The sequence below is a fragment of the Arvicola amphibius genome, chromosome X (assembly GCF_903992535.2).
Source record: "Arvicola amphibius chromosome X, mArvAmp1.2, whole genome shotgun sequence".
Lineage (NCBI taxonomy): Eukaryota > Metazoa > Chordata > Mammalia > Rodentia > Cricetidae > Arvicola > Arvicola amphibius.
The window spans coordinates 87,544,105-87,568,869 of NC_052065.1; the positions used below are offsets into that span (position 1 = coordinate 87,544,105).

The 24,765-nt window shown below is 43.6% G+C and overlaps 1 protein-coding gene across 1 annotated transcript; it reads left to right on the plus strand.

The window, feature by feature from the left end:
- Positions 1 to 22,872: 22,872 nt before the first annotated feature.
- Positions 22,873 to 24,537, plus strand: LOC119805500 (E3 ubiquitin-protein ligase RLIM-like). The gene is given in 1 exon segment (XM_038317460.1): positions 22,873 to 24,537. A coding segment is annotated over 1 exon segment (1,665 nt).
- The last annotated feature ends 228 nt before the right edge of the window (positions 24,538 to 24,765 follow it).

Here is a 24,765-nt window from a genome sequence, read left to right on the forward strand (position 1 = left end):
TGCATATGCCACATGCCAGCATTCAAGATCAGAGAACTTCCAATCAGTGAGCCATCCTTTTAAAATCTTTATCACAGGTGAACTTTTCCCCTGGAGATTTCAGTTGACAACTGAAAGACATATTAAATATGTACATAATGCCATTATTTATAGTGGTCCCTAACAGGGGGTGGTGGAGTTCAGAGTGCTTATCTAAAGTGTCTGTTAGACTGGGTTTCATTTCTAGCATTTTGGTAAAAGGGAGAGGGAGAGGAAGAGTGGGAAGGAGGATGGGTGGACATGAAGCACAGAGAGAGAATAGGGTTAGGCGAATGGGGAGGGAGAAGAGAGGAGAGGAAGTACAGATGGAGAAGGGGAAAGGAGTCAAGGGCAAGTCAGGAAGAAGGAGGCTATCACCGTTCAGTATAGTGATTAGAAGGGAGCATAAGGGAGGCTTCTTGAGGGTGGGTTATTTGATCTGTGGAATAGTTAGATATAAATCTTTAAACATTCATTAAGATGTTTTTTAAGGTAGGTTCATTTATCTGTATTTATATATATTATTTTTTCTGTTTGATAAAATACTATGAATAAAGCAAGTTAATAGAGAAAAGAGAGAAAGGAATTTTTGTTTGTTTTGCTGTTATTGTTTGTTTACTTGCTCACAGTTCAAGGCTATAGCACACTGTGGCAGGGAAATCAAGGCAGAAGGACCATGATGCTGCTGGAAGGTCATATTACATCTGCAGTCAGAAGAGAGAAATAAATGCATGCCACTGTTCGTTTTTTTTCCATTTATACAATCTTGAATCCTTTATCTTTTGTCCAGAGAATGGTGCCACCTATAGTGGGTGAGTTTCTCCCCCCTTCAATTGGCACCAACAGGACAATCATGGAGATGCATACTCAGAAGATAAATTAAAATCCCAAGTGATTTTAGAGAACTAATACTAACCATCACAATAAACATAGCAAAAATTTAGAAACTTGACAAACAGGACACTTTCTAATATTTGCACGCAAAAACTCGTTTTCCTCAGACAAGATTACTTTACTTATACTTATTGCAAACCAACAACATATGAATTCATCATCAACAGAATATCAGCAACAGAATCAGAGAAGCATTTTACAAAACATATTGCTGATCAATAATTAATACACACAAATATGTTTCAAAAAACCCAGGAGAACAAATCTAAAAAGACAGTAACTTAAAACAAACATGGCTAAAGGATGTGAAGAAGGCACTTCACAAAAGAAGAGCACGGAAGGAAAGCTGTGCAAAGCTGGTGTTTGAGAATTAATCTGGTAAACAGATATACATCACGCTCAGTATAGGATGCTGAGGAAACGAAGAAGTGAATGGAGACAGACTGAAGGTCAAGAAACCTCATTTTTTATTTTATTTTATTTTTTTTTTCTCATGGTTTATTTTTTTTATATTTAAAAATTTCCATCTCCTTCCCTCCTCCTCCCCCCTCCCTCCCCTCCTCCTCCCCCCTCTCTCCCCTCCTCCTCCCCCTTCCCTCCCCTCCCCTCCACCCATACCTCCCCTCCCTCCCTCTCAAGGCCAAGGAGCCATCAGGGTTCCCCACTCTGTGCTAAGACCAAGGTCCTCCCAACTCCCCCCAGGTCCAGGAAGGTGATCGACCAAGCTGAGAAGGCTCCCACAGAGCCCGTCCATGCAGAAGAATCAGAGCCCAGAGCCATTGTCCTTTGCTTCTCAGTCAGCCCCCGCTGTTGGCCACATTCAGAGAGACGGGTTTGGTCGCATGATCCATCAGTCCCATTCCAACTGGAGTTGGTGATCTCCCATTAGTTCTGTCCCACCGTCTCCATGAGTGAACGCACCCCTCTCATTCCTGACTTTCTCCCTCATGTTCTCGCTCCTTCTGCTCCTCATCAGGACCTTGGGAGCTCAGTCCAGTGCTCCAATGTGGGGCTCAGTCACCTTCCCCATCTGTCGCCAGATGGAGGTTCCCTCACGGTCCTGACTTTCTTTCTCATGTTCTCTCTCCTTCTGCTCCTCATCAGGACCTTGGGAGCTCAGTCCGGTGCTCCAATGTGGGGCTCTGTCATTTTCTTCATCTATCGTCAGGTGGAGGTTCTATGGTGATATGCAAGAAATTCATCAGTATGGCTATAGGAACTGGCCTTTTCAGGCTCCCTCTCCTCAGCTGCCCAAGGAACTAACTGGGGGCGTCTCCCTGGAAACCTGGGAACCCCTCTAGCGTCAAGTCTCTTGACAACCCTCAGGTAGCTCCTTAAATTAAGATAGATGCTTCCCTGCTCCCATATCCACCCTTCCTATATCCCAAGCACCCCATTCCTCCGAGCTCCCCCCGTTCTCCCGTTCACACTTTTCTCTCCCCATCTTCCCTTGGCCCAGTCTTGCCCAACCCTCAAGTTCCCAATTTTGCCTGGCGATCGTGTCTACTTCCAATATCCAGGAGGATTACTATATCTTTTTTTGGGAGTTCACCTTATTATCTTCTCAAGGATCCCAAATTTATAGGCTCGATGTTCTTTAATTATGGCTAGAAACCGATTATGAGTGAGTACATCCCATGTTCATCTTTTTGGGTCTGGGTTACCTCACTCAGAATAGTGTTTTCTATTTCCATCCATTTGCCTGCAAAATTCAAGATGTCATTGTTTTTTACCGCTGAGTAGTATTCTAGCATGTCTATATTCCACAGTTTCTTCATCCATTCTTCCACTGAAGGGCATCTAGGTTGTTTCCAGGATCTGGCTATTACAAATAATGCTGCTATGAACATAGATGAGCATATGCTTTTGTTGTATGATTGGGCATCTCTTGGGTAGATTCCCAATAGTGGAATTGCTGGGTCCTGGGGTAGGTTGATCCCGAATTTCCTGAGAAACCGCCACACTGCTTTCCAAAGTGGTTGCACAAGTTTGCATTCCCACCAGCAATGGATGAGTGTACCCCTTACCCCACAACCTCTCCAGCAAAGGTTATTATTGGTGTTTTGGATTTTAGCCAATCTGACAGGTGTAAGATGATATCTCAAAGTTGTTTTGATTTGCATTTCCCTGATAGCTAGGGAGGTTGAGCATGACCTTAAGTGTCTTTTGGCCATTCGAACTTCTTCTGTTGAGAATTCTCTGTTCAGTTCAGCGCCCCATTTTTAATTGGGTTAATTGGCATTTTACCGTCTAGTCTCTTGAGTTCCTTATATATTTTAGAGATCAGACCTTTGTCAGTTGCAGGGTTGGTGAAGATCTTTTCCCAGTCAGTAGGCTGCCTTTGTGTCTTAGTGACAATGTCCTTTGCTTTACAGAAGCTGCTCAACTTCAGGAGGTCCCATTTATTCAATGTTGCCCTTAATGTCTGTGCAGCTGGGGTTATGCGCAGGAAACGGTTCCCTGTGCCAATCTCACTCATGAAACCTCATTTTTTAAATCTATGTTTTCATTCATCAGAAAAAAAGAAAATGGAGCAATGACTAATTGTCAAAACATTGGGATATTGCTAATGGCATTGTTATGTTTCATGCCTGGAATATTGTTGGCGTCAAGTAAATGCTATTTGTTAAATAATTGCGCCCTTCAGTTTCAAAAGTTTCTCCACTGGTATACAAAACTCCACCCACAGAGTCCCAAGAATGGATGAGGAAGTCGTGAGTGCTGGCTTTTGCAGATCTCTGCCGTTGTAACTGAGGCATGGGGAGAAGATAGGGTGCGTGCCAGGTAGGGTTCCCCTTCCATTTCACTTTAGTGCTTTCAGGTTCTGGTGAGTAGCCAAAAAAGTGTTATTAAACTTTCAGTTGGTTCTGCAACAGCCCCCCAGACCTTAGTAGGCTCCCAGACCTCAGCACAACTGACTCCATGATGGAAATACCATTCAGACTCTAAAACTCAGCACATAGACAGCACCACCAAAGAAAATTAAAACAAAGACCTAACCCATCAGAGTCCATAGTTAGGGTAAAGTCTCTAAATGTAATTGTTTCTTGCTTCTGTACTTCCACTTCTGGTTACTGCTCTTGTTAATTGAAGTGTGCCGATCCAGAACATGGTTTTTGTGCTTTAAAGCTCCCCTGAGTAAATCTTTGGACTATACTGGGATCCTAAATACCCAGTGCAGTCTCTAGCCGGCTAATAAAAACTTTCTATTAGCTCAAACCCACATATGAGCAGTCTTCTCTGGTGGCTACATGACAACATTTTTGGAAGTCCCACTGAGATGCCTAGAGAGCAGAGCTTGAGACACAGGGGGTCTCAGAGCCCCTCACAGCTGGGAAGACAGTGGCAGTTAAAGGGCTCCTAGGAGTTATACAACCTGGAATGTTCCAGCCCCCAGAACTCCCTTTAATCAATTGCTGCCTCATGATTCAGAGGAGTTTGATATGACACCCAAAAAGGAAACACATTATAGAGTCACCTGGTCTGTCACCTCTGGAGATAAGTCTGGTTAAGTTTCCTTCTGTTTGGATACATTGGAGAAGTCAGATGTAGCTGCTGATACAGGCATCAGATTTATCCTCTCTGTTTTAGGTTGTCTTTACTGGGTGTCTCACTGCGTGTTTTTCTATGTATTTCTATCAGTTCTATTTCACTGTATTAAGCAATGGCTTTCTCTAGTGTGACATTCTCCCCACCCAGTACGTGTGCATGTGCACGCACGCGCACACACACACACACACACACACACACATACACACACACACACACACACACACAGACACACACACTCAGCTTAAGACCTGTGCCCCCTTTTGTTGGGGACCCGGATCCTTTTGGCTCTGCCAGGTCACCCAGAAAAACAAACAACTCTTCCTTGTTTCTTCACTTGAATCCCATTCACAGTCCCCAGTTTTCCGGGTCCCAATGTGGAGTCAGAGAGGGGCCAAACCTCTCCTCCAGAGTCCCCTGCCATCTAAGCAGAATGCACACTGGAAGGGAGAAAAATTTCCCCAAGGTGCCCACTCCCTCCACTCACCGCCTTCTCTAAGCCACCCCAGGAAAGAAAAAGACCAAATTCCACTCCTTCCTCTTTCATGACTTGTGCCTGCTTTTCCACTAGTAATGTGTATAACTGGAAAACTCAAAACCTATCATTCTGAAAAAAAGTAGAAAAAATATCACTGGGCCCAGATAAGGGGCTAGCTGATGGGCAATGCAACCTGGACAGAATAGATTTTCCCTTGATCAAGGAGAATTTAAACGATTTTAGCTAGGTCCTTTTTAGAAGAATTAAAGACAACTGCTAAAATGATTTCCTTTGTCACCCCATTGGCCCCAAATATTAGAAAAATTATAAAAGTTAGAGAATGTAAAGGTAGGTCCCAGTTGATGAAGAAGGTTCACAAGGTGTTTAACAACAGAGAACTGACTGGATTGATATCTTTTTCACTGTCACCTCTTCTGATGACGAAACATGCTTAGACACCTCACAGAATATTGTGTCTTACCCTCTGCGAGAATATCGCCTAGCTGAGAGTACTGCCTTGAACCAAAGATATACTTGAATTATCTCTCAGGTTGATTACTCAACTAACTAGTTCAGCTACTCCCATTCAGATTAAATAATATTCAATTAACCAGGGGAAAAAATTGCAGTCCGTGGCTTAGAGAAACAGGAATCCTGGTGCCCTCTGAATACACTTCTCCTTTCTTCTATAATTTTGTTGAGTATATTTTCTGGGCCTTTGAGTTGTAATTCTTCTCCTTCTTCTACCCCAATTATTCTTAAGTTTGGTCTTTTCATGGTGTCCCAGATTTCCTGGATGTTTTGTGTTAAGAATTTGTTGGATTTGTTTTGTTCTTTAATCTGTGAGTTTATTTCCTCTATAGTATCTTCAGAGTCCGAGTTCTTTTTTCCATCTCTTGTATTCGGTTGGAAATACTTGTCTCAGTAGATTCTGTTCATTTACTCAGAATTTCCATTTCCAGTCTTCCCTCGGATTGTGTTTTCTTCATTACCTCCATTTCATTTTTCAGGTCTTGCACTGTTGATTGCTCTTTCTTGTTTTTCTTGGGTGTCTTTGAGAGATTTATTCATTTCATCTACCTTTTTGTTTGTCATCTCCATTTCTTTATGGCAGTTTTTTACCTCCTGTTTAAGGTCCTCTATTACTTTCATAAAGTACTGTTTAAGGTCGGTTTCTTCTATATCTTCTGGCGTAGGGTGTTCAATTCTTGTTTTTTCGGGATGTCTGGATTCTGGTGATGTCATGTTACCTTTCTGGTTTTGGAGGACTTCTTGCATTGACGTCTGCCCATCTGTTCCTTCAAATGGAGCCAGGAGGGACTTGGTGTCTTAGACCTATCTTTGTTGTGACTGAATCTGGTTGGATCTCCTTAGTGCCAGTGCAGGAGCTATTCCTTGCAGCACAATCTGAATGAGCCTGCACCCCCTTGCAGGAATCCTCAGACCTGCCTGGAGGGCAGCCTCTCAACCCTTTGGGTAGATGGCCTTAGTACAGGAGCAGGACACTTGAATACACTAGGGAAGGCTTGGGAAAGGCAGGGACGTGAGTACCAAAGACACCTCTGCACCGGGAGCTGGGCGAGGGGGGCTGTGTTCTCTTCCAGGGCAGGTTGCCCCAGGGTTGCACACACTCACCTGTCCAGATGGAACTCCACTGCACCAGATCAGGGATTGCTGGTAGCCCAGGGATGCCACAGGGACAAAAGGCTCGTAGGACAAGTTTTAATTCTGAATATTTTGTAGAGGTGTCGAGAGTCTCTTCAGAGTCACCTGTTTCTCTTCCCTAAGTATTAAGTATGTTGATGCAGTATATTTCTCTTAGTGGAGCATTACTCACCCTCCTGGCCAAGTTTTAGTTCCTGAATTGTCTATTTTCTTAGTGGTTCTTTTTGAGACTTTCTATATTCTAGAAACAAAAAGACTATCATCTGATACACAATTTCCTACATTCATTTTTTTCCAGGCAGGGAAAATATTTTTTATATCACTGTGTACATTTTTCACTTTATGGAAATCCTAACAATCCAGTTCTTCATTTCATGAAAGAGGGTTTGTTATAGCTAAGAAGTTTGTTCCTAATCCATGATCCTGAACATTCAAATGTTTTCTGCTACAAGATGCATGTTTAGGTTGTATTTTGGATCAATTTTCTTTTCACTATTTACTGAGTGTCTGCCTGTGTGTCTGTGTGTGCCATATGCACATTTGAATGCACATGCCCACTGAGACCAGAAAAGACTGTCAGTTCCCCTGGATCTGGAGTTATAGGCAACTGTGGGCCACAATATGAGTGTTGGAAACTGAAGTCAGGTCCTCTGCAATAGCCAAAGGCACTCTCAACCTTGGAGATGTCTCTCTAGCACTATGTAGACCATTTATTCATTTTGATTGACTTTTGTATCCTGTGATATACGCTTGTCTATATTTATATCTGTCCATAAGGATGTCCACTTCTCCCATAAGAAGACAGAAAGACAGGGAATTGAAGGGGATATGACAGGGGAATACACAGCCCCTCATCCTGTGATCATTTTTACATTTTTCTAACTGACATTCAAGAAGCCTCCACCCAACCGATAGAGCAGTAATTACCTGCAGATATAATGCAAGTATTACTAAAGACAGATCAAAGAAAGTTTAAAAATAACAACAAATAAACTAGGGTCTGAAGAGATGGCTCATTCTTTAATATCACTGGATGTCTTCCAGAGGATCCAGGGTTGATACCCAGCACCTACCAGATGGTTCACAACTGTCTGTAACTCCAGTTCCAAGAGGTCTAAAACTCTGGTGCCCTCCGTGGGCAGTAGGTACTCACTCATGTGGTGCACAGACTTCCCTGTGGAAAAACATTAAAAAAATCAATTAATTATGACTACTTAGGAACAGAATGTTTGTAGAATCAGATATTCACTTTACAATTTAATTTACTAAAAGAAATTTAAAAAGGGATTAGAACATTTCAAAGGCATTTTTATTTTTCATTTTTGACTTTTTAATAACCTATTGTATATTTTTTCTAATGGGAAAACAGAATGCATTTAAAGACTCAAAGTATTCTTTTTTGTAATTTAAAAAAATATAACTTTGAGAGCCATAAAAATCTTCCTATTTCCCCCTCTCCTACTGTCTCTCCCTCCCTGCCCTCCTCAAACACTCTTTGCAATGACACCTAATCTCAAGTCTCTCTCTAGTCCACACTCAGGCCTTCATGCATGAGCCATCCCTATTCTATGTGAGCTTCTGTCCAAAGGATTAATAAGCTCACAACCTTTGCTTTATCCTGACTTTTCCTGGAATTCTTTTCTGCAGCCTAATCATAGATCCAGCTTTACCAGGGTCAAGGTCATCAAAGGGACAGGGTGATACTCAGGCTGCTGGTCACAGTGCTGGGCTGTACATCCCTCCCACCACCCAGAGTCCCAAAAAAACTTGGTGAAGAACATATGTGTTTTCACTAAAGTGTCTTTGTGTCTTTGCTAAAGGTGTCCCCTCACACATGTGTGACTCTTCTGTCCCCTTCATATTCTTTTCCATCTTTGTGTCATTACCACTCAGGCACACTGTCTTTATTCCTCTAGGTTTATAAGGAGTTTGGAAGACAGATGTTCATCCTCCAAGTTTGTTCCTTTTCAAGGTTGTCAATGTCAGGTCTCTTGTATGAGAAGAACAACAGGACTGCAGAGAGAACACGCAGAAGGTTGACAAGAAGCTGACATATGCCCTTGTTTCCAATATGTGAGTCATCAGTGCAACCAGTGTGTGTGTGTGTGTGTGCGTGTGTGTGTGTGTGTGTGTGTGTGTGTGTGTGTGTGTGTGTGTGTGTGTGTGTAGGAAGGACCTGTGAGATGAACATAGAAGAGGAAGATGTCACTGCACAGCTTTGACTTGACTGGATGCAGACAGGCTATTCCATCCCTATATTCAGTACAGTAGAGTGCATGAGCATTCTCATCTGCCTTCCTCTCCTCTCCATGAGCTTTCTCTCCCCTTACTCTGCCTTCTAGTAGAACAGGGAGAAAACTGAGAACTGTCCAAGCAGAATCAGCTCACAGAGAAGAACCAAGTGTGGTGTGGTCTGGTCAGCATGTTACCAGAGCAAGGGTGACAAGATCATGTGGGACTCACCAGGTGAGTCATTTCCTCTTCTCTTCCCATCCGTGTGACCAGCAGCAGATCTGTGATGCCTTGTAGGAAGGAAAGCATCCTGTCGCAGCAGGTAGCAACAAAGAGCAGCACACTGAGGAAAAATGGCATTCATAGACTCCCCAGATGACTGAACCCTGCTTGGGTTCCTTTTAAATGACCAGGACTGAAATGGAAGCCATCCCCATCAGACCATTTCCCCAAATGGGCCATGCATTACTGCAGCACAATAGCAGATAGTGCTTATTAAAATGGTAGATCAAAACCGGATCAAACCCTGGGAAGTGGGGTGTGGCATAGCCGCTTCTTTCTGATGGCTGTCCATGTTAAAAAGTATTGCTAGTGGGTTTGATATTCTTTCCTCTAGGATATAGAGTCACAGACTGCTTAATTCCATACCATGTTCTCTTGTTACTGCCTTAAATATCAGTGTCTTATGTGGCATATCAAATAGGCAAATCAATTCCTTTAGATATGTAATGTTTATCCAGATATTCACATACTGGCCTCTTTTGTGGGCACCGTGTTTCTGTACTGAGAAGGTAAGCAGGGTTCCTGGAGTATCATGTTAGATGGGTAAACTGTCAGGAAGCAGAGGAAAGCAGTCTTACATACACCTAAGACCATGCCGCCACTCTCTCCTTCCCCACAGATCTTTTTCATAGTTCTGCTCTTGGAGTTCTACATTGTTGCTCTGAGAGAGTCTTTGTGTCCCCTTCTGTGTTCTTTGGGATGGATCCTTAGAAGAAAGATCCCTGGTCCCCAGAATGCAGGCTTGTGTTTTTCACTAGCATCAGATCCTCTCCATAGGCTTGGAGAACATTGCATTCTCTCCAGCAATGGAGAAGAGTGTCTCTTTGCTCACAGACTAAGCACGGGGAGAGCTGAGAGGAGGTGACTCCTATGTGAGAAACCTGCAGTGAGCACTTCCTGAAATTGGGAGAGGGACATGCTCAGACTAGACCCTCTGCCTGTCTTTGTCTTTAAGATGTGGTTGTTCTTCCTCTCTGTGTCCCCATGGCTCTGGCTCTAGTCTCACAGTGTGGGAAAGGGGAGTCACATTGAGGGTGTCACCTCAATGTCCCCCGTAAACAAATTGCTTTTTTATAGATCATCCATACTTGGTCAAGTATAGAAACATGTTAACTGTACTATCAAAAGGAAAGCAGAATGAGAAAAAAATTACTCAGCTCCCAGGACAACTTCCAAGACAGACAGCACACAAGGTTTATCCTCTATCTGCTCTGTAAGGGAGATACAGCCAGGAGCAGGGTGGGGCCTGATAGCTAGCACTATGGGGAGGATGGTCCAGATTTTCCTTATTTCCCAAGGCAGCATTTGTTTTTCTTTGTGGACCAGACATGTTTAAGGCAGTGTCTTTGAATCGTTTCCATGGTAATCCACTTGAGCACATCAAAAGAGGGAAAAAGGAATTGTGTGAGACATGTAGATGTGGGGTTAGGATGATGATGTCTGGCTCACAATAAACTACTAATTCACAGAAATAAATTGATGACATGGCTGAAGGAAATGTGTGTGTGTGTGTGTGTGTGTGTGTGTGTGTGTGTTTGAGTATGTGTGTACCTTCACTCAATTTGTATAATTCACAATATACAAAGAAAATCATGGCATATTGGCACTTGTTATTTTGTTACCTATTTTGAGGAGTTTTTTTTTTTTTTTTTTTTTTTAAATACTCTCTTTTTCAGTGAAAACCTAGCCTTTAGAAAATAGAGCCAAGCGTCATCTGGTGCTCAAAATGTGAGTTGCAGGATTCCACAGCAACTATGGAGTTTGCCTATAGTTAAGGCTGGGGCATGACTCAGAGCACTCAGGGAGATCAGTGCCCTTAGGATCCTAAACCTGGGGATGGTTAGAGAATTATGCAGTAAAACAAAGTGTTATCGTGTACATAGCTGCCAAAGAACGCACAGAATAATATAGAGACTGCTACTTTTCATTTCAGAAAGGATTTCTGAGGTTTCAGGGGTCAGGTCACCTGGGACCACTTGGACACGTGTAGCTATGCTGTGTGACCATTCTTGTGCATGTTTTCTTCTGCGTACATCATGCCTGCGACTCTCTCCTTAGTACCTGAGACTGCCGTAGCTGTGGAAGCTTCACATCTGACTTTTGGTCAACGTTGCCTAGTTTTTCTACATAGGGAGTACATGAATTTCTCCTCCAGCAATGTATGGAATTTTCCTCTGTCACATTTTCCATTTAAATGGGTGTAGCATAAAGACAACTCAGTCATTCAACTTTCCCTTCTAGAGTATGAAGTCCAGAACTACCCCAAGACATATATTGAAGCCTCAATGTAAACTATGGAATACATATGGAAATTAGAGAAAATAAAAAGCAATTCTACTTTCTAACACTAGAAGAACATTGACTAACATGTACTAAAATTTCGTGACTTGCCTATTTTGGCCAAATTGCAAAATACATGCATTTTTTTATGGCAGGGTTTGGAACATTCAAACAGAAGGACCAAGACCGTGGAATTCTTGGCCCATGTGATGGCTCACCAGGCAAAGGTGCTTGCAGCCCAGCCCAATGGGTTCAAGGCCTGGAACCTACTTGGTGGAAGAAAAGAACCAACTCCTTCAAATTGTCGTCTGATCTTGAACACCCTACATATTAACACAATAAATATATACAATAAATTCTTGTTAAAACTATGAATTTTCCTACTGCTTAAGGAAGCAGTCCCTCTTCTCCCACTGTCCACACTGCTCAGGGCAGAGGTGACCATGTCCGCAGTTTCCCTAGAGTCTTTCCTTTGGGAACCCTGACCCTGAGGTGGTGTTTCACAATGAGTCTTCCATCCCTGCTCTTGCAGGGTGGGGGTAAGTGGCCACGTGGCGCCTCTAATGGGAAGAGTCTGGTCCTCCCAGTGTCTGAGATGAGCAACCTCTCTTGCCACACACCTCCACAAGAGGAAGCAGCAGATGAGATTAAGAGAAAGCAGGGGAAAACATGGCAGGAGCCTTCAGGATTCCTTCCACACCAGGTGACAGGCGGGCTTGGAGTCCAGCCCTCTGAAGAATGTCAGAAAGCTCAGGAATTCATGGACTTCCCTGAGCTAAGTGGTAGCAGGCCTCACTATGTTTACAGTGGAAAAATCCCCGCTGGCATTGTAAGATCTTAAGGGAGACACTTGGGCACCATCTATCCTGGCCTGCGGGATTCGAACAGGGGTCCCTGATAAAGCTAGTGGAGAGGAATGCAAGGAAATGAGCCACGAGAAATGTCGGCAAGACAGGATTTCTGATCAAGCTGTCTCATTTATTTCCTCAGAAGCTGTTATATAGCAAACTGGCAAAGAGGGGAAGGGAAAGGTGGGGGGGAGGGAAGGGTGTCAGGAAACTCAGGTCTGCTGAAATTCAGGTCTGGAGACTTTCCTAGCTGATAAGTAAATACCGAGGGTCTGTGATTGTTGACTAACAAAGGAAAATGCTAATAGGTTCCGGAGCCTGGTGCCTGCAGGTCTCTGCTAGGAGATAAGATGCTAGGCTGATTTCCTAGACCCTGCAGAGGGGATAGAGGTAAATGTTTTTCTTAACATGTGAGCTTAAGATGGCTGTAAACAAAATGCAGATCTCAAAATGCAGGTCTTTGCTTCCTGCAAGACACTGTGAGTTTGTACATGCAGGGGCTCTGGATAGGGGTGTGTGATAGGAAACAGTCCTGTTGTTCATACATTGATCAAGAGATGTCTCCTGACTCCATTTTTAACTGATTATTTTTCTCACCATGAAATGGCTTCATTTAAATATTTTTTAAAATGGCTTTTTAAAAAAAAATGAACAGAAACAAAACTTTTCCTCAAAATATATCAGGACAAGGAACAACTTTTCTTAATTTTCATTGGTTGTTTTTGTCTTTAGATTTATTGTTATTCTGGGGAGAAGGGCTATATGTATGTGAATGTCAGTGCCCAGCAGTGCTGGATCCCAGAGGCTGGAGTTGCACATGGTTGTGAGCTTCCAGTCATGGGTGCTGGGATTTGAACTCAGGTCGTTCTGGGCAAGCAAGTATTGCTCTGAAACAATGAACCATCTATGGCTTCAGCTCCCTAAGGGATAGGGTTAGGGCTAGAGTTAGGGTTAGGTCCTTCTATGTACCATATAGTAAGTGAAGGATTGCAATTCTGTAAAAGTTCATCGGCTCATGTCAGAGATGATTACTGGAAATATGATTTCTCAAAAGGTTTTCTATTGTGCCCAGAAGATGCCACAAACCAGAGTGTACTGATTTCTCTGTTGCCTTGAATGCATGGATCCTTGAATCCTTGTCATACCCCCCCAATTCTCATGGCTATAGACCAACTGGCTAGATGGCTTGTGGTTCTGTCATTCTAACATGAATCATCAGATGTTACCTGCCTCCATTTGGGGGGGTTCAGACACGGTTTCTCTGTAGCTTTGGAGCCTGTCCTGGAACTAGCTCTTGTAGACCAGGCTGGCCTCAAACTCACAGAGATCAGCCTGCCTCTGCCTCCCAAGTGCTGGAATTAAAGGCATGTGCCACCAATGCCGGGCCACCTGCCTCCAATTTTAACAGATTACTTTTCTCACCATGAACCACCTATCTCTCCAGCTCCCCAAGGGTGGCCTACATAGTTAACTTACTTCACTGTGTTAGGAATTTATCATGTGACAGGGACTGGTAGTACAACTCCCTGTCTGCAGGCTCCACAATCTCCGTCTAGAACTGCTTCTTACAAAAGGAGATTCCCTGTGGATATTAGTGCCCACTCACAAGGAATGACACAAGGACACTTCCTTTCACCAGTGGGCCTGCTTCTTCAAGCAGCGTGACAATTCAAATATCTGACTTTCCCGTTTTAGTAAGTTGCACAAGGTTTCCATTTGCCCAAAGTCAGCTATGTACCCGAAGAGAACACCTGTTCGTGCATGTCTGAGAAGTTGATAAGTTTCACAAACTCTGGTCATGTGCACATCTGATATCCTGGTATAATGGCTCAGACTGTATCTTGGAAGCCACTGTAGAACTGGAAAGGAAACCTTACAGGCCAAGTTGTGTTTATGCTACCCCTCACTAGAGCACAATGTGGGGAGAGGAAGGTCATATTATGCTGAAAAAGCGAGAAATTTCACAATCCTCTTTGCAGAAAAATGGGGGAGCATTAATGTGGGCTAAAAGGGAATCTTTCTTCAGCTAATCTTCTTTAAGTTACAACATAGACCATCCCAGGGATATGTGCCTGGCAAACACAGAGCTCAAATGTCTTGGAGTCTGGAGGTGGTGTGGAGGATTGTATAAGAATGACCCCATAGGCTCATGTATTTGAGTGCTTAGTCTCCAGGGAGTGGCACTCTCTGAGAAGACTTAGGTGGAGTGGTGTCCTTGTTGGAGTAGATGAGGCATCACTGGGGGAAGTGTGCCACTGTGGGTGGGCTTTAATTTCAAAATCCTATGACAGACCCAGTGTCACTCTCTGTCTTCCTATGGATAAGGAAGTAGAACCCTCAGCTACTTCTCCAACACCATGTCTGCCTACATGTCCCATGTATCCTGCCGTGATGATAAGAGACCAACCTCAGAAACTATAAGCAAGGCACGTGAATGCTTTCTTTGATAAGAGTGGCCTTGCTCATGGTGTCTCTTCTGTTTTCTGAAGAGCACATTATTATAGATCAGTAACTTGAATGGCCTCCTGCTCATCCCAAATGTCACACAGTAGTCTCTTCTATTAATGACTGACATCGTGTAACAGGTTCTACTCTATGCACGTATGAGTATTCAACCAGTCCCTATTCTCCCTCTGCAGCTGATGATCCCTCTGCAGCTTCTGATGGGGCAGAGTAAATCCCTTACAGGACGGTGGTAGTTTGAATGAGGATGGTCTCCATAAGCTCATATGGTTATGTTTTGATTTTAGCTGGTGGATTGTTTAGGAAAGATTAGGATGTGTGGCCCTATTGGACAAGGTTTGTCACTGGGAGTGAGTTCTGATGATTCTAAAGCCCTCTGCCTCCTGCATGTGATCAAGATTTAAACTTTCAGTTATTCCTACAGTGCCCTGCCAGGCTGCCTGCTGCCATGCTGCCCACGGTGATGGTAATGGACTAACCCTCTGACACTGTAAGCAAGCTCCCAATTTAATGCTTTGTTCTGTAAATTCCCTTCGTCATAGCACCTCTTCAAAGCAATTGAACAGTAGCTAAGACAATGTCCTGTGCCTATCAAGGGACTTGGGGTTCCTGCTTCTTTTCTTCTGCATTATCCCTTCTTGTAGGGCTCAGGGGATAATTTCTCTATCAATATCAAGTTAGTGGCTCTAAAATGATGGGGAGGTAAAGAAAATACTTTGAAGATCTTCCTGTAATGGAAAGGGGACCCCGAAGCTTGTTCCACATTGTAAGGGTGAATACATATTACAACTGAGCCATATGCAGACCATATGCATGGAAGAGTACATGGCAAACATACCACAAACACCAGGTTGCTCTTGGAATTCCCCAGCAAGCATCGTGCAACACAATGCCAGTGACTGACCTGGACACAATTTGTCTGTCAGAATGTGATCTGGGGGCTGTACAACAGCCTCCTGGAAAAGGGATGGAAACTCCAGGAAATCCATCCATCCCAGTGTCAGGGGATTCAATGCGACCACCACATACATATTCTCTACAGAGCACCACTCTGTATCCGTTGTGCACTGCCCACTTTACACTCAGGGAGGATGAAGTGAGTTGTGGAGCACTAGATTTGTGGCAATCCATAAATGGAACTCCTCTAGTATATGTGCCAAGTTTCCAAACGAACTAAATTGCATTGCTATTCCATAAAATATCAGCCCTTTTAAAGAAAATAAATGTAGGCATGTAGTTTTGCTGCTACCTCGTGGCAGTAGTTGGAACTACACCTGTGAGAGTCGGGATAGGTGGGAGGGGACTTTACCTCTGGAGATAAGGCAATGTTTTTTCACCTCGGTACATTTTCCTGGCACATAAAACCTGACATCTTAGTTATATCAAATGTAAACCTGAGATTGGAGACCAATCTGAGTCTAAGGTTAACATAAAGCTGCCTCATTAAATAAAGATGGCGGAGCTCTGTGTGTAAACACACACACACACACATACACATATTCACAGAGCATCGGAGTTGATTACATTTGTCTGTTTACTTTATTGCTCCAGAAACTGTACACAATGACTACTTCTGAAATATGGAAGGTATATAATCCTTTATCAAATGTGCTAGTGTGGGTTCGTGCTTATGTGCATGTGTGCCTGTGTGTGTGCATGTGTGTGTGTGTGTGTTTGTGTGTGTGCAGACATGCATGTGGTCAGGGGACAGAAGATAACCTCAGGTGCCCTCCCCCTTGAAGATTTTCTTAGACAAGATTTCTCACTGGTCTGGAACATGCAAGGCAGGCTGGGTTGGCTGGTCAGCACACTCCAGGGATGGGCTCACCTCCACCTCCACACACAAGCATGTCCAGCCACACCTGTTACTTTTCCTGCTGTAGTTAGCTTCATTTTCTTAAAGATGCACTCTGGGGATGGAACTCAGGGCCTCATGCCCGCAAGGCCAGCACTTTACTGATTTAGCTGTCTCCCCAGCCCCACTTTTACCAGCTGGAGCACAAGTATTTTCTCAGTTTACACTTTAAAGTACTTTCCTTCCTGGATACAAAATTTCAAACACCACACCAAAGCACATGTAGTACCATAAGGAAATTGGTGTCTGTGGCTGGTCTGATTCTTACTCCTAAGGCACAGGGCTGTCTGCAGGGAAATCTCCTGAGAATGAGCTCTGTGAGTAGAGTCCCAGCAGCCATTTTCTGTGAGTCTTGCTCTATGTGGTGGTGAAGAAGTCACTTCCCCATTTAGGGGATGGTAATCTTTAATGTGTCTGTGCCAGGGGCACACAGGGCTGTGTCGGGCATCCAATGGAAAGAGGATGACTTCCCATGCCAGAACTAAGCTGAAACATTCCCACAGTGAATGGAACGTCAATAATCCTGCTTTCTACACTGTATATTTACTCCAATTCTCACAGAGCAGCCCAGCCCAGCCTGGGACTCTTCACCTTCCTTCCTCAGCCCTCAGAGTGCTGGCCTTCCAAGTTTACCACACCGCCCCAGCTCAAGTATTCATTTTAATGTAAGCACATTCTTAATGCTAGTTTTCTTCTTGGCCCAGTAACATTTTCATTCCATTTTCTACATGTGTGTTGTTGAATTCCCAAGAACTAAGGAATTTTATAATTGAGTTCCCTGCAAAAATTTATTTTATAATGACCCACATCTCTTGAAAAACCATGTACTCTAAGATTCCCATTCTAAGAAATTTAGTATTTCTGAGATATTTCTGTTTTTTGTTTGGTTTTCATTTTGAGGCAGGGCCTCTCTATGCTATTCAGGCTATTCTAAAGCTTCTTAGCACTAATGATCCTGTAACCCCAGTGTTCAAGTAGCTGGAAGTGCACGCATTTGCCACATAACACTGATGAAAACTCTTCTCATTACTGCCTGGCACTTGATCATTTTTCTTTAATGTTTCACAACAATTATTTTAATTTGTAAATAATTTTAAGGCAAAGAATGCACATAACTTAATAATAATTATGTTGTGTATATTTCTGTGTTATGTACACATGAATCCCGTTGCCTACAAAGCTTAGGAGAGGTCATTGCTTCCTGGAGCTGAGTTTAGTCCATCATGGATGTCGGAAATGGATGCTGGAAACAGACCTTGATCCTCAGCAAGAATAGAATGCACTCTTAACCACTGAACTCTCTCTCCGGCAAGACTGTAGACTGTTAAAGTCCGTTAGCCGTTTTAATGTTCATATATTTTAAATTCCACTGTGTTTTCCCCAATGGTTCAATAACCTGGAGCTGATGCTTCTTTTTTCTTGTTTAGATTTTAGTTTTACATTTAATTATGTATGCCTGTGTATCTGTCTGTCTGTCTGTCTGTCGGTCTGTTGGTATGCACATGATTGGCAGAGGCATTGACTCCTGATGGAGCTGGAGTTAAAGGCAGTTGTGAGCTCTCTGTCATGGGTGCTGGGAGCCATACTCTCATAAACAGTAGTGACTCTCGCGTCTCTTTCCTCCTCCCTCTATGCCTTGAGTGCTGGTGTTACAGGTGAGGGCGAACATGCCCAGATTATCAGAGAACCCAGTGCAATTTCCATTCTAAGCAACCATTCTACCACGTAAGCTACGTAACCAGCCCCAATACTGTGGCTCTTTAAATTCATCAATGACTTCTTTTCATGGTATGACATTCTCTTTTTTCAGCTACCAGAGAAATCAAGAATATAGCTGGGAATGTCCTGCACAGCCAGGGGAGCAATAGCGGTGTCTAGGGACCACTTTTAAAAATCCCCAAATGTGCTGCCACCACATTTGTGAAGAGCTTGGAACAGGGATCATCAGATGCTGGGCAGATCTAAGTGATGCAGCAGCATCCTCGAGTCCAGCCTCTGGCAAGGACATCATGTTCCTGAGAGCAAGTCTCTGCCAGCAAACCTACTTTAGATCCCCAGCATCCTTAAAGGTCAGCAACAAGGGACTGGAAGCTGCTGTTGTACTGTCTGTGGTTGTGTGTGCAGAGCAATGACCCAGACCCTGCAGAAGAATCACAAAACAGGAGAAAGGTTGGTCAAAAGATCAGACACATCCTTCAGCTGAGTGATGAAGATATTAAAAAAGAAAATTTGGAAATATAGCATAGTGTGTGGAGATAGAAATGATGGGGAAAGAAGAACGGGCTTCACTTTGCACAGAGATGTGAGTGTGTGTGTCCTGATGTGGGGCTGCGCCTCGCTAGGAGTATGGGGACAATGATGAAGGGGTCCCAGACATATCTGAGAAGCCGGATTCTGTGTTTGGATGTCTGTAGAGCAGTGGTTCTCAGCCTTCCTAATGCTCTGACGTGACTCTTATTACAGTTCCTCATGTTGTAGTGATCCCAACCAGAAAATTATTTCTGTTGCTACTCCATCGCTGTAATGTTGTTACAGTTAAGAATCGCTATGGAAATAGTTTGGGGGATAGACGTTTGCTGAAGGGGTCACAAGTCACAGGTTCAGAACCACTTTTTAGTGTCAGAGAGATGTGGGACCTTCCTAGCCCCAACAACTTTAGTTCCCTGAGCCAGGATGTCCTGGACCCATTTTCCAAACACAGGCTGGGCATTTCTGTGAGGAGAAAACAGAGCCCTACTTCCCACTCAGTGAAATGAGAGCATCACACTGCTCACGTGCTAATTTGGGGGGTCTTTAGTGATAATGCCTGCTTTAAATAGCAGTCAGAAGTCCCTGTGTATATGTCAGCCTAATGAAGTGTGCAATTGGCGGCGGGGCTTGGTGTGTTTCAAAACAAGCATTTGTGGTCTCTGTGTAGTCCTGGCTGTCTAGGTATTACAGGCTGGCCTTGAACTCAGACATCCAACTGCCCCTGTCTGGCGAGTGCTTGGATTAAATGTGTGCACCACCAGCACCTGTCAAAAATATGCATTTCTAAAGGCAGTCTTCTTCTGGAGGAAGAATAGGGACAAGCGGTAGCTGCAGCACCTAGAGACTGATTTCAATTTGACTCTGCCTAAAACCTACTCACTTGCTTCATCTGTAAAACTGCCAAGAGCAGTACATGCTGTAGAACAACCATTTTCAAAATACATGAAACGTTGGGTTTGCTTTTCATTCGACAAATGTAAACATTCTTATTCTTTTGAAAATTCTGCTACAGTTGTACTTAGAAAAGTTTACATCTGAAAATTATTCATCAACTGACACGTTATCAAATTGCTAAGTTTTTCTATAACGAGTTTGGGTATTCAAACTATCCTGTGTCAAAAACACGTAGAATACCTGATGTCAATAAATGGAACCACTGTGTCTCCATGTGGTCAGACAAAACCAGAGGCGTTAGAGTGAACGTCTCCACAAGGCAAATGCACAGCGCATACAGGTACTGTCTGCCCTCTCTCAGACAAGGCTGCAAGGGGCGGCTCCTCTGCTGATCACTGCAGCATGGCTTCATCCCTCTTTCATACCACTTCCATCCCTCCCCTGTCTTCTGAAACATCTCCACTGTCTCCACACACTCCCTCATCTAACCCTCCTCAGGCCTTTCTCTGTGCAGTCACCTTCCACCAAAAGGAATCAAATCACGTCAATTCCATAACTCACCTTCCACACTGATCATATAATCCAAATGTCATACACAGCTGAAAACGACACACATCTTCCTTGCTACCCTATCCCCCAGCAGTGTCCACACTGTCTTCAAGGCTCTGACCACTGGCCTTGTCCTCTGCTCTTAGATCCACTGTTCTCCATGGGGGCAAGCACGCCCACAACATGGCTTGTGCACGGCCTTGCTTCTCTTTGTCATTCAGGACTCAGATCAAAGGCTAACTTCTGAAACCTTTAGGGGTAACATCACATACCACAATGCCCACCACAACTATTTCCTGTCCCCTTTATGATGTTTGAAGCACAAATAAAACATGAAATTGCTCTGATTACTGATTTCTTCTGCTAACTGACAGTTTACCTATCTAACATGTTATACAAGGACCCCTCCTAGTCCTTCTGTGCAGGAACCCGTTGATCACAAAGGATAACACTATGCGAATATATGGATATATACATGATGGAATTGATGTATATGTGACATGCCATGTAACACACTGGTATTTACAGGAGTAACAAGAGAACATTGCAAATAAAAACAACTCTGAGATGCCATCTTATACCTGTAAGACTGGCCAAGATCAAAAACACCGATGACAACTTATGCTGGAGAGGTTGTGGGGAAAAGGGAACACTTCTGCATTGCTGGTGAAAATGCAAATTGATACAACCTCTTTGGATATCAGTGTGGTAATTTCTCAGAAAATTAGGAAACAACCATCCTCAAGACCCAGTAATACCACTTTGGGGTATATATCCAAAGGATGCTCAATCGTGCCACAAGGACATGTGCCTAACAATGTTCATAGCAGATTTGTCTTTTTCATAGCCAGAACCTAGAAACAACCTAAATGTCCCTTGACCGAAGAATGGATAAGAAAAATTTCATACATTTACACAGTGGAGTACTACACAGCAGAAAAAAATAATGACACCTTGAATTTTGTAGGAAAATGGATTGAGCTAGAAAACATGATTTTAATGAGGTAACCCAGACCCAGAAAGACAATTATCACATGTACTCATGCATAGGTGGTTTTTAAACATAAAGCAAAGAAAACCAGCCTACAAACCACAGTCCCAGAGACCATAGACAACAATGAGGACACTAAGAGAGACTTACATAGATCTAATCTACATGGGAAGTATAAAAGGACAAGATCTCCTGAGTAAACGGGGAGCATGGTGACCTTGTGGGAGGGGTGAAGGTGGGAGGGGAAAGGCAGGCAGGGAAGCAGAGAAAAATGTAGAGCTTAATAAATATCAAAAAGGATTATTAATATTTGTGCATGATATTCATGTGTAGCTATACATGCCACAGTGGGCATGTGGCAGGCAGAAGCCAGCCTTGTGGAATTGGCTTTCTCTTTCCACTTTTCCATGGGTTTCAGGATTCCAACTCAGGCTGTCAGGATTGTACAGCAAGTGCTTCACTAGGAAACCATCTCACTAGCTGACATAGATTGGTTTTTATTGGATATGTAGCAAGTTTGAAACAAAGTATTTATTGCTGTACATACATACATCACCTCATTAAATATGTTTACCAACTCTGTAAGCTCAGTATTAGGATTCTTTCTTGGCCCCTTTTATATAAGAAAGGCATGAGACGCCAAGAAGTAGACTGGTTGTCCAGGACCATCTTGCTTGCAAGTGAAAGAACTAAGACTCGAAATAGGTCCATCAAGTCAAACATGGTGGTGCATGCCTGGATTCCTAGCATTTAGGAGAATCAAGAATTCAAGGCCAGTTTTGGTTACACAGCAAGTTTGAGGCAATCCTGGGATACATAAGACCTGTTCTCAAAAAAAGCAAAGGCAACAAAACAAAAGCACCGAACCAAAGCAAAAGAACACAAAAGTCCTGCTGATTCTTGAGGCCAGGGCAAATCATATTCTCTCCTGGGAATGATTTGGTGAGTGTTCTAAATTGCTTTAAGTGTTGATGCACCACGTTCATGCTGCACCTTTCTTCCACTCATATAACATATTAAAGACATTATCTGAGTATTTTGTGTTAATACACAGTATCTCTCTCTATTGCTTACAAATGTACACCAAAAAGGTAGTATCAGTCTTGCCATCTGCAAAATATGTTCAGATAAGCTAAGTGACTGGATTAAGTCCACAGAACTACTAGAGATAGATCTAGGATTTAAATTCAAATCTAGGGCTGCAGACACGGTCAAACAGAATCATCTGCTGTCTAAGTAGGACTTCTTGAGTCATGTGGAGTAGCTGAGAAAGGAGACCTGAAATATATTCAATAGGTAATTTGGGGTGACTTTAAGAAAATTTATCTTGAGTGGATTTCTGTCACTGCTAGGTAACAATGGGGAAGATAATGAGCTACCTCTCAGAATGGGCGGGTGGTCGGCTACAGCCTGGGTCTCTCCCAGGCATTCGGAGGCAGGCTAGAGAGCAGGAGGCAGGCACTAGGCCTCGCTCAGGCGGCCTCAGAGCAGCAGAGGCAGCAGAGCACAGCCAGTCCTCTCCTGGCCGGACCACCGAAGCCTAGTGAAGAAAACTGAAAGTTCAGGTTATTGGATTTCAGTACTAAGTCATAACAGACAGATAATCCTCCACTTTTTCATCAAGATGGAAAACTCAGATTCTAGCGATAAAGGAAATGACCAATCTGCAGCACAGCGCAGAAGGCAAATGGATCGATTGGATCGGGAAGAAGCTTTCTATCGATTTGTAAATAATCTGAGCGGAGAAGACTATCGACTTATGAGAGACAACAATTTGCTAGGCACCCCAGGTCAAAGTACTGAGGAGGAGCTTCTCAGAGGACTACAGCAAATTAAAGAGGGGTCACCACCACCGCCGCCACCACAGAGCTCAGAAGAAAATAGACGTGGAGTCTCTTCAGATGACCTGTCCAATGGTGAGTCCATAATAGATTGGCCTAACTCTGTCAGCCAGACTGGCAATACAACAAGAAGTGGTCAGAGAGGAAATCCGTCCTGGAGGGCAGTGAGCCAGACTAACCCAAACAGTGGTGATTTCAGATTCAGTTTAGAGACAAATGTCAACCATAATAATGGAAGCCAAACCCCAGAGAATGAAAATGAACCATCTGCTACTCATCTTAATGTAGAAAACATGGACAACAGCAGTCAAAGGCAAATGGAAAATTCAGCATCTGACACATCATCTGCCAGAATACATAGTTCAGAATGCAGTTCTGCTGAAGCATTAACAGAAGTGCCATCCACCAGAGGTCGGAGGAGGGCAAGAAGCCGGAAACCCTAACACCAGAGAAGAACCAGAGCCAGAGGTGAGAGAAGTAGGTCCTCTCTGCACCCAGCAAATGCAATTCCACGAAGATCTCATCATAGCATCTCATCTCAGACTTTTGAGCACCCTTTGGTAAACGAGATCGAGGGAAGTCCTAGAGCCCCTCGCCATGGGACTTTGAGACAGCAGATAACTGGACCTGAGTTGCTAGGTAGAGGTGTTTCTGTGGCTTCTGGGTCAAGAAATTCTGCAGCTCAAGGGACAAGTTATTCAGACACGGATACCAATGGTGAAGCGGCAGGATCTGGTCAAAGACCTCCAACCAGAGACCTTCAAGTCAGAAGAGTTCTGCTGGGAGAATACCCGCAGACAGAGAGCATAGCTAGCAGAACTCGGTCAAGGTCTCAGACCCCAAACAACACGGTCACTTCTGAAAGAGAAGATGGAGGTTTTATACGCACCTTTACACTTTTGGGACATGCAGGTGGGAGAACCTATGTGAGTAGAGACGGGTTTTCCACTCTTACAATCTTCGATCCTGGATCAAGGGAAACTACAACTGTTCCGATTCAAACCAGGCTAAGGCAGAGATCGACAAGTTTGGGTGAGCTTCCATGGAGTGGAAGAGGGAGTTCTGGTGGTAACAGTTCTGCTTCCGGCTCCAGCTCCAACCCTGGCTCCAGTTCCAATGGTTACAGTTCAGAAAATCTCTCAGCGATGTTTGAAGGAGGAGGTACTGAAGCAACCCGACTTTACCCCTTTCGTGACGACCTCCTACCTAGTGGATTCACCAAAGAATGGATTGATAACTTAGCAATGAGAAGTTTCGGTGAAAACGATGCATTGACGACATGTAGTATTTGCATTACAGAATATACAGAAGGCGACAAACTCCGGAAGCTACCTTGCTCCCATGAGTACCATGTCAACTGCATCTACCGCTGGTTATGGGAGAATATCACCTGTCCCATTTGTCGCAGGTCTGTCTTATCTTCTGGGAACAGAGAAAGAGTCGTGTAATGACAACAGAAATCTCGAAGCTGTGTTGCTGGAATAGTGATGGGCAAAGGGAAATTGCTTGCTTTATCTCCATGTATTTGAACGGTGCTTAAATATAAAGTCACAACCTGAATCGAGTCATTGCTTTCTGAGAGAATCCTGTCTTTTCTCTAGTTTCTCTTTCAGGATAGAAAGAATATTTCAGGCACCACGTGCATGTGGACCCTTTCGAATAGCACTTCTATATCC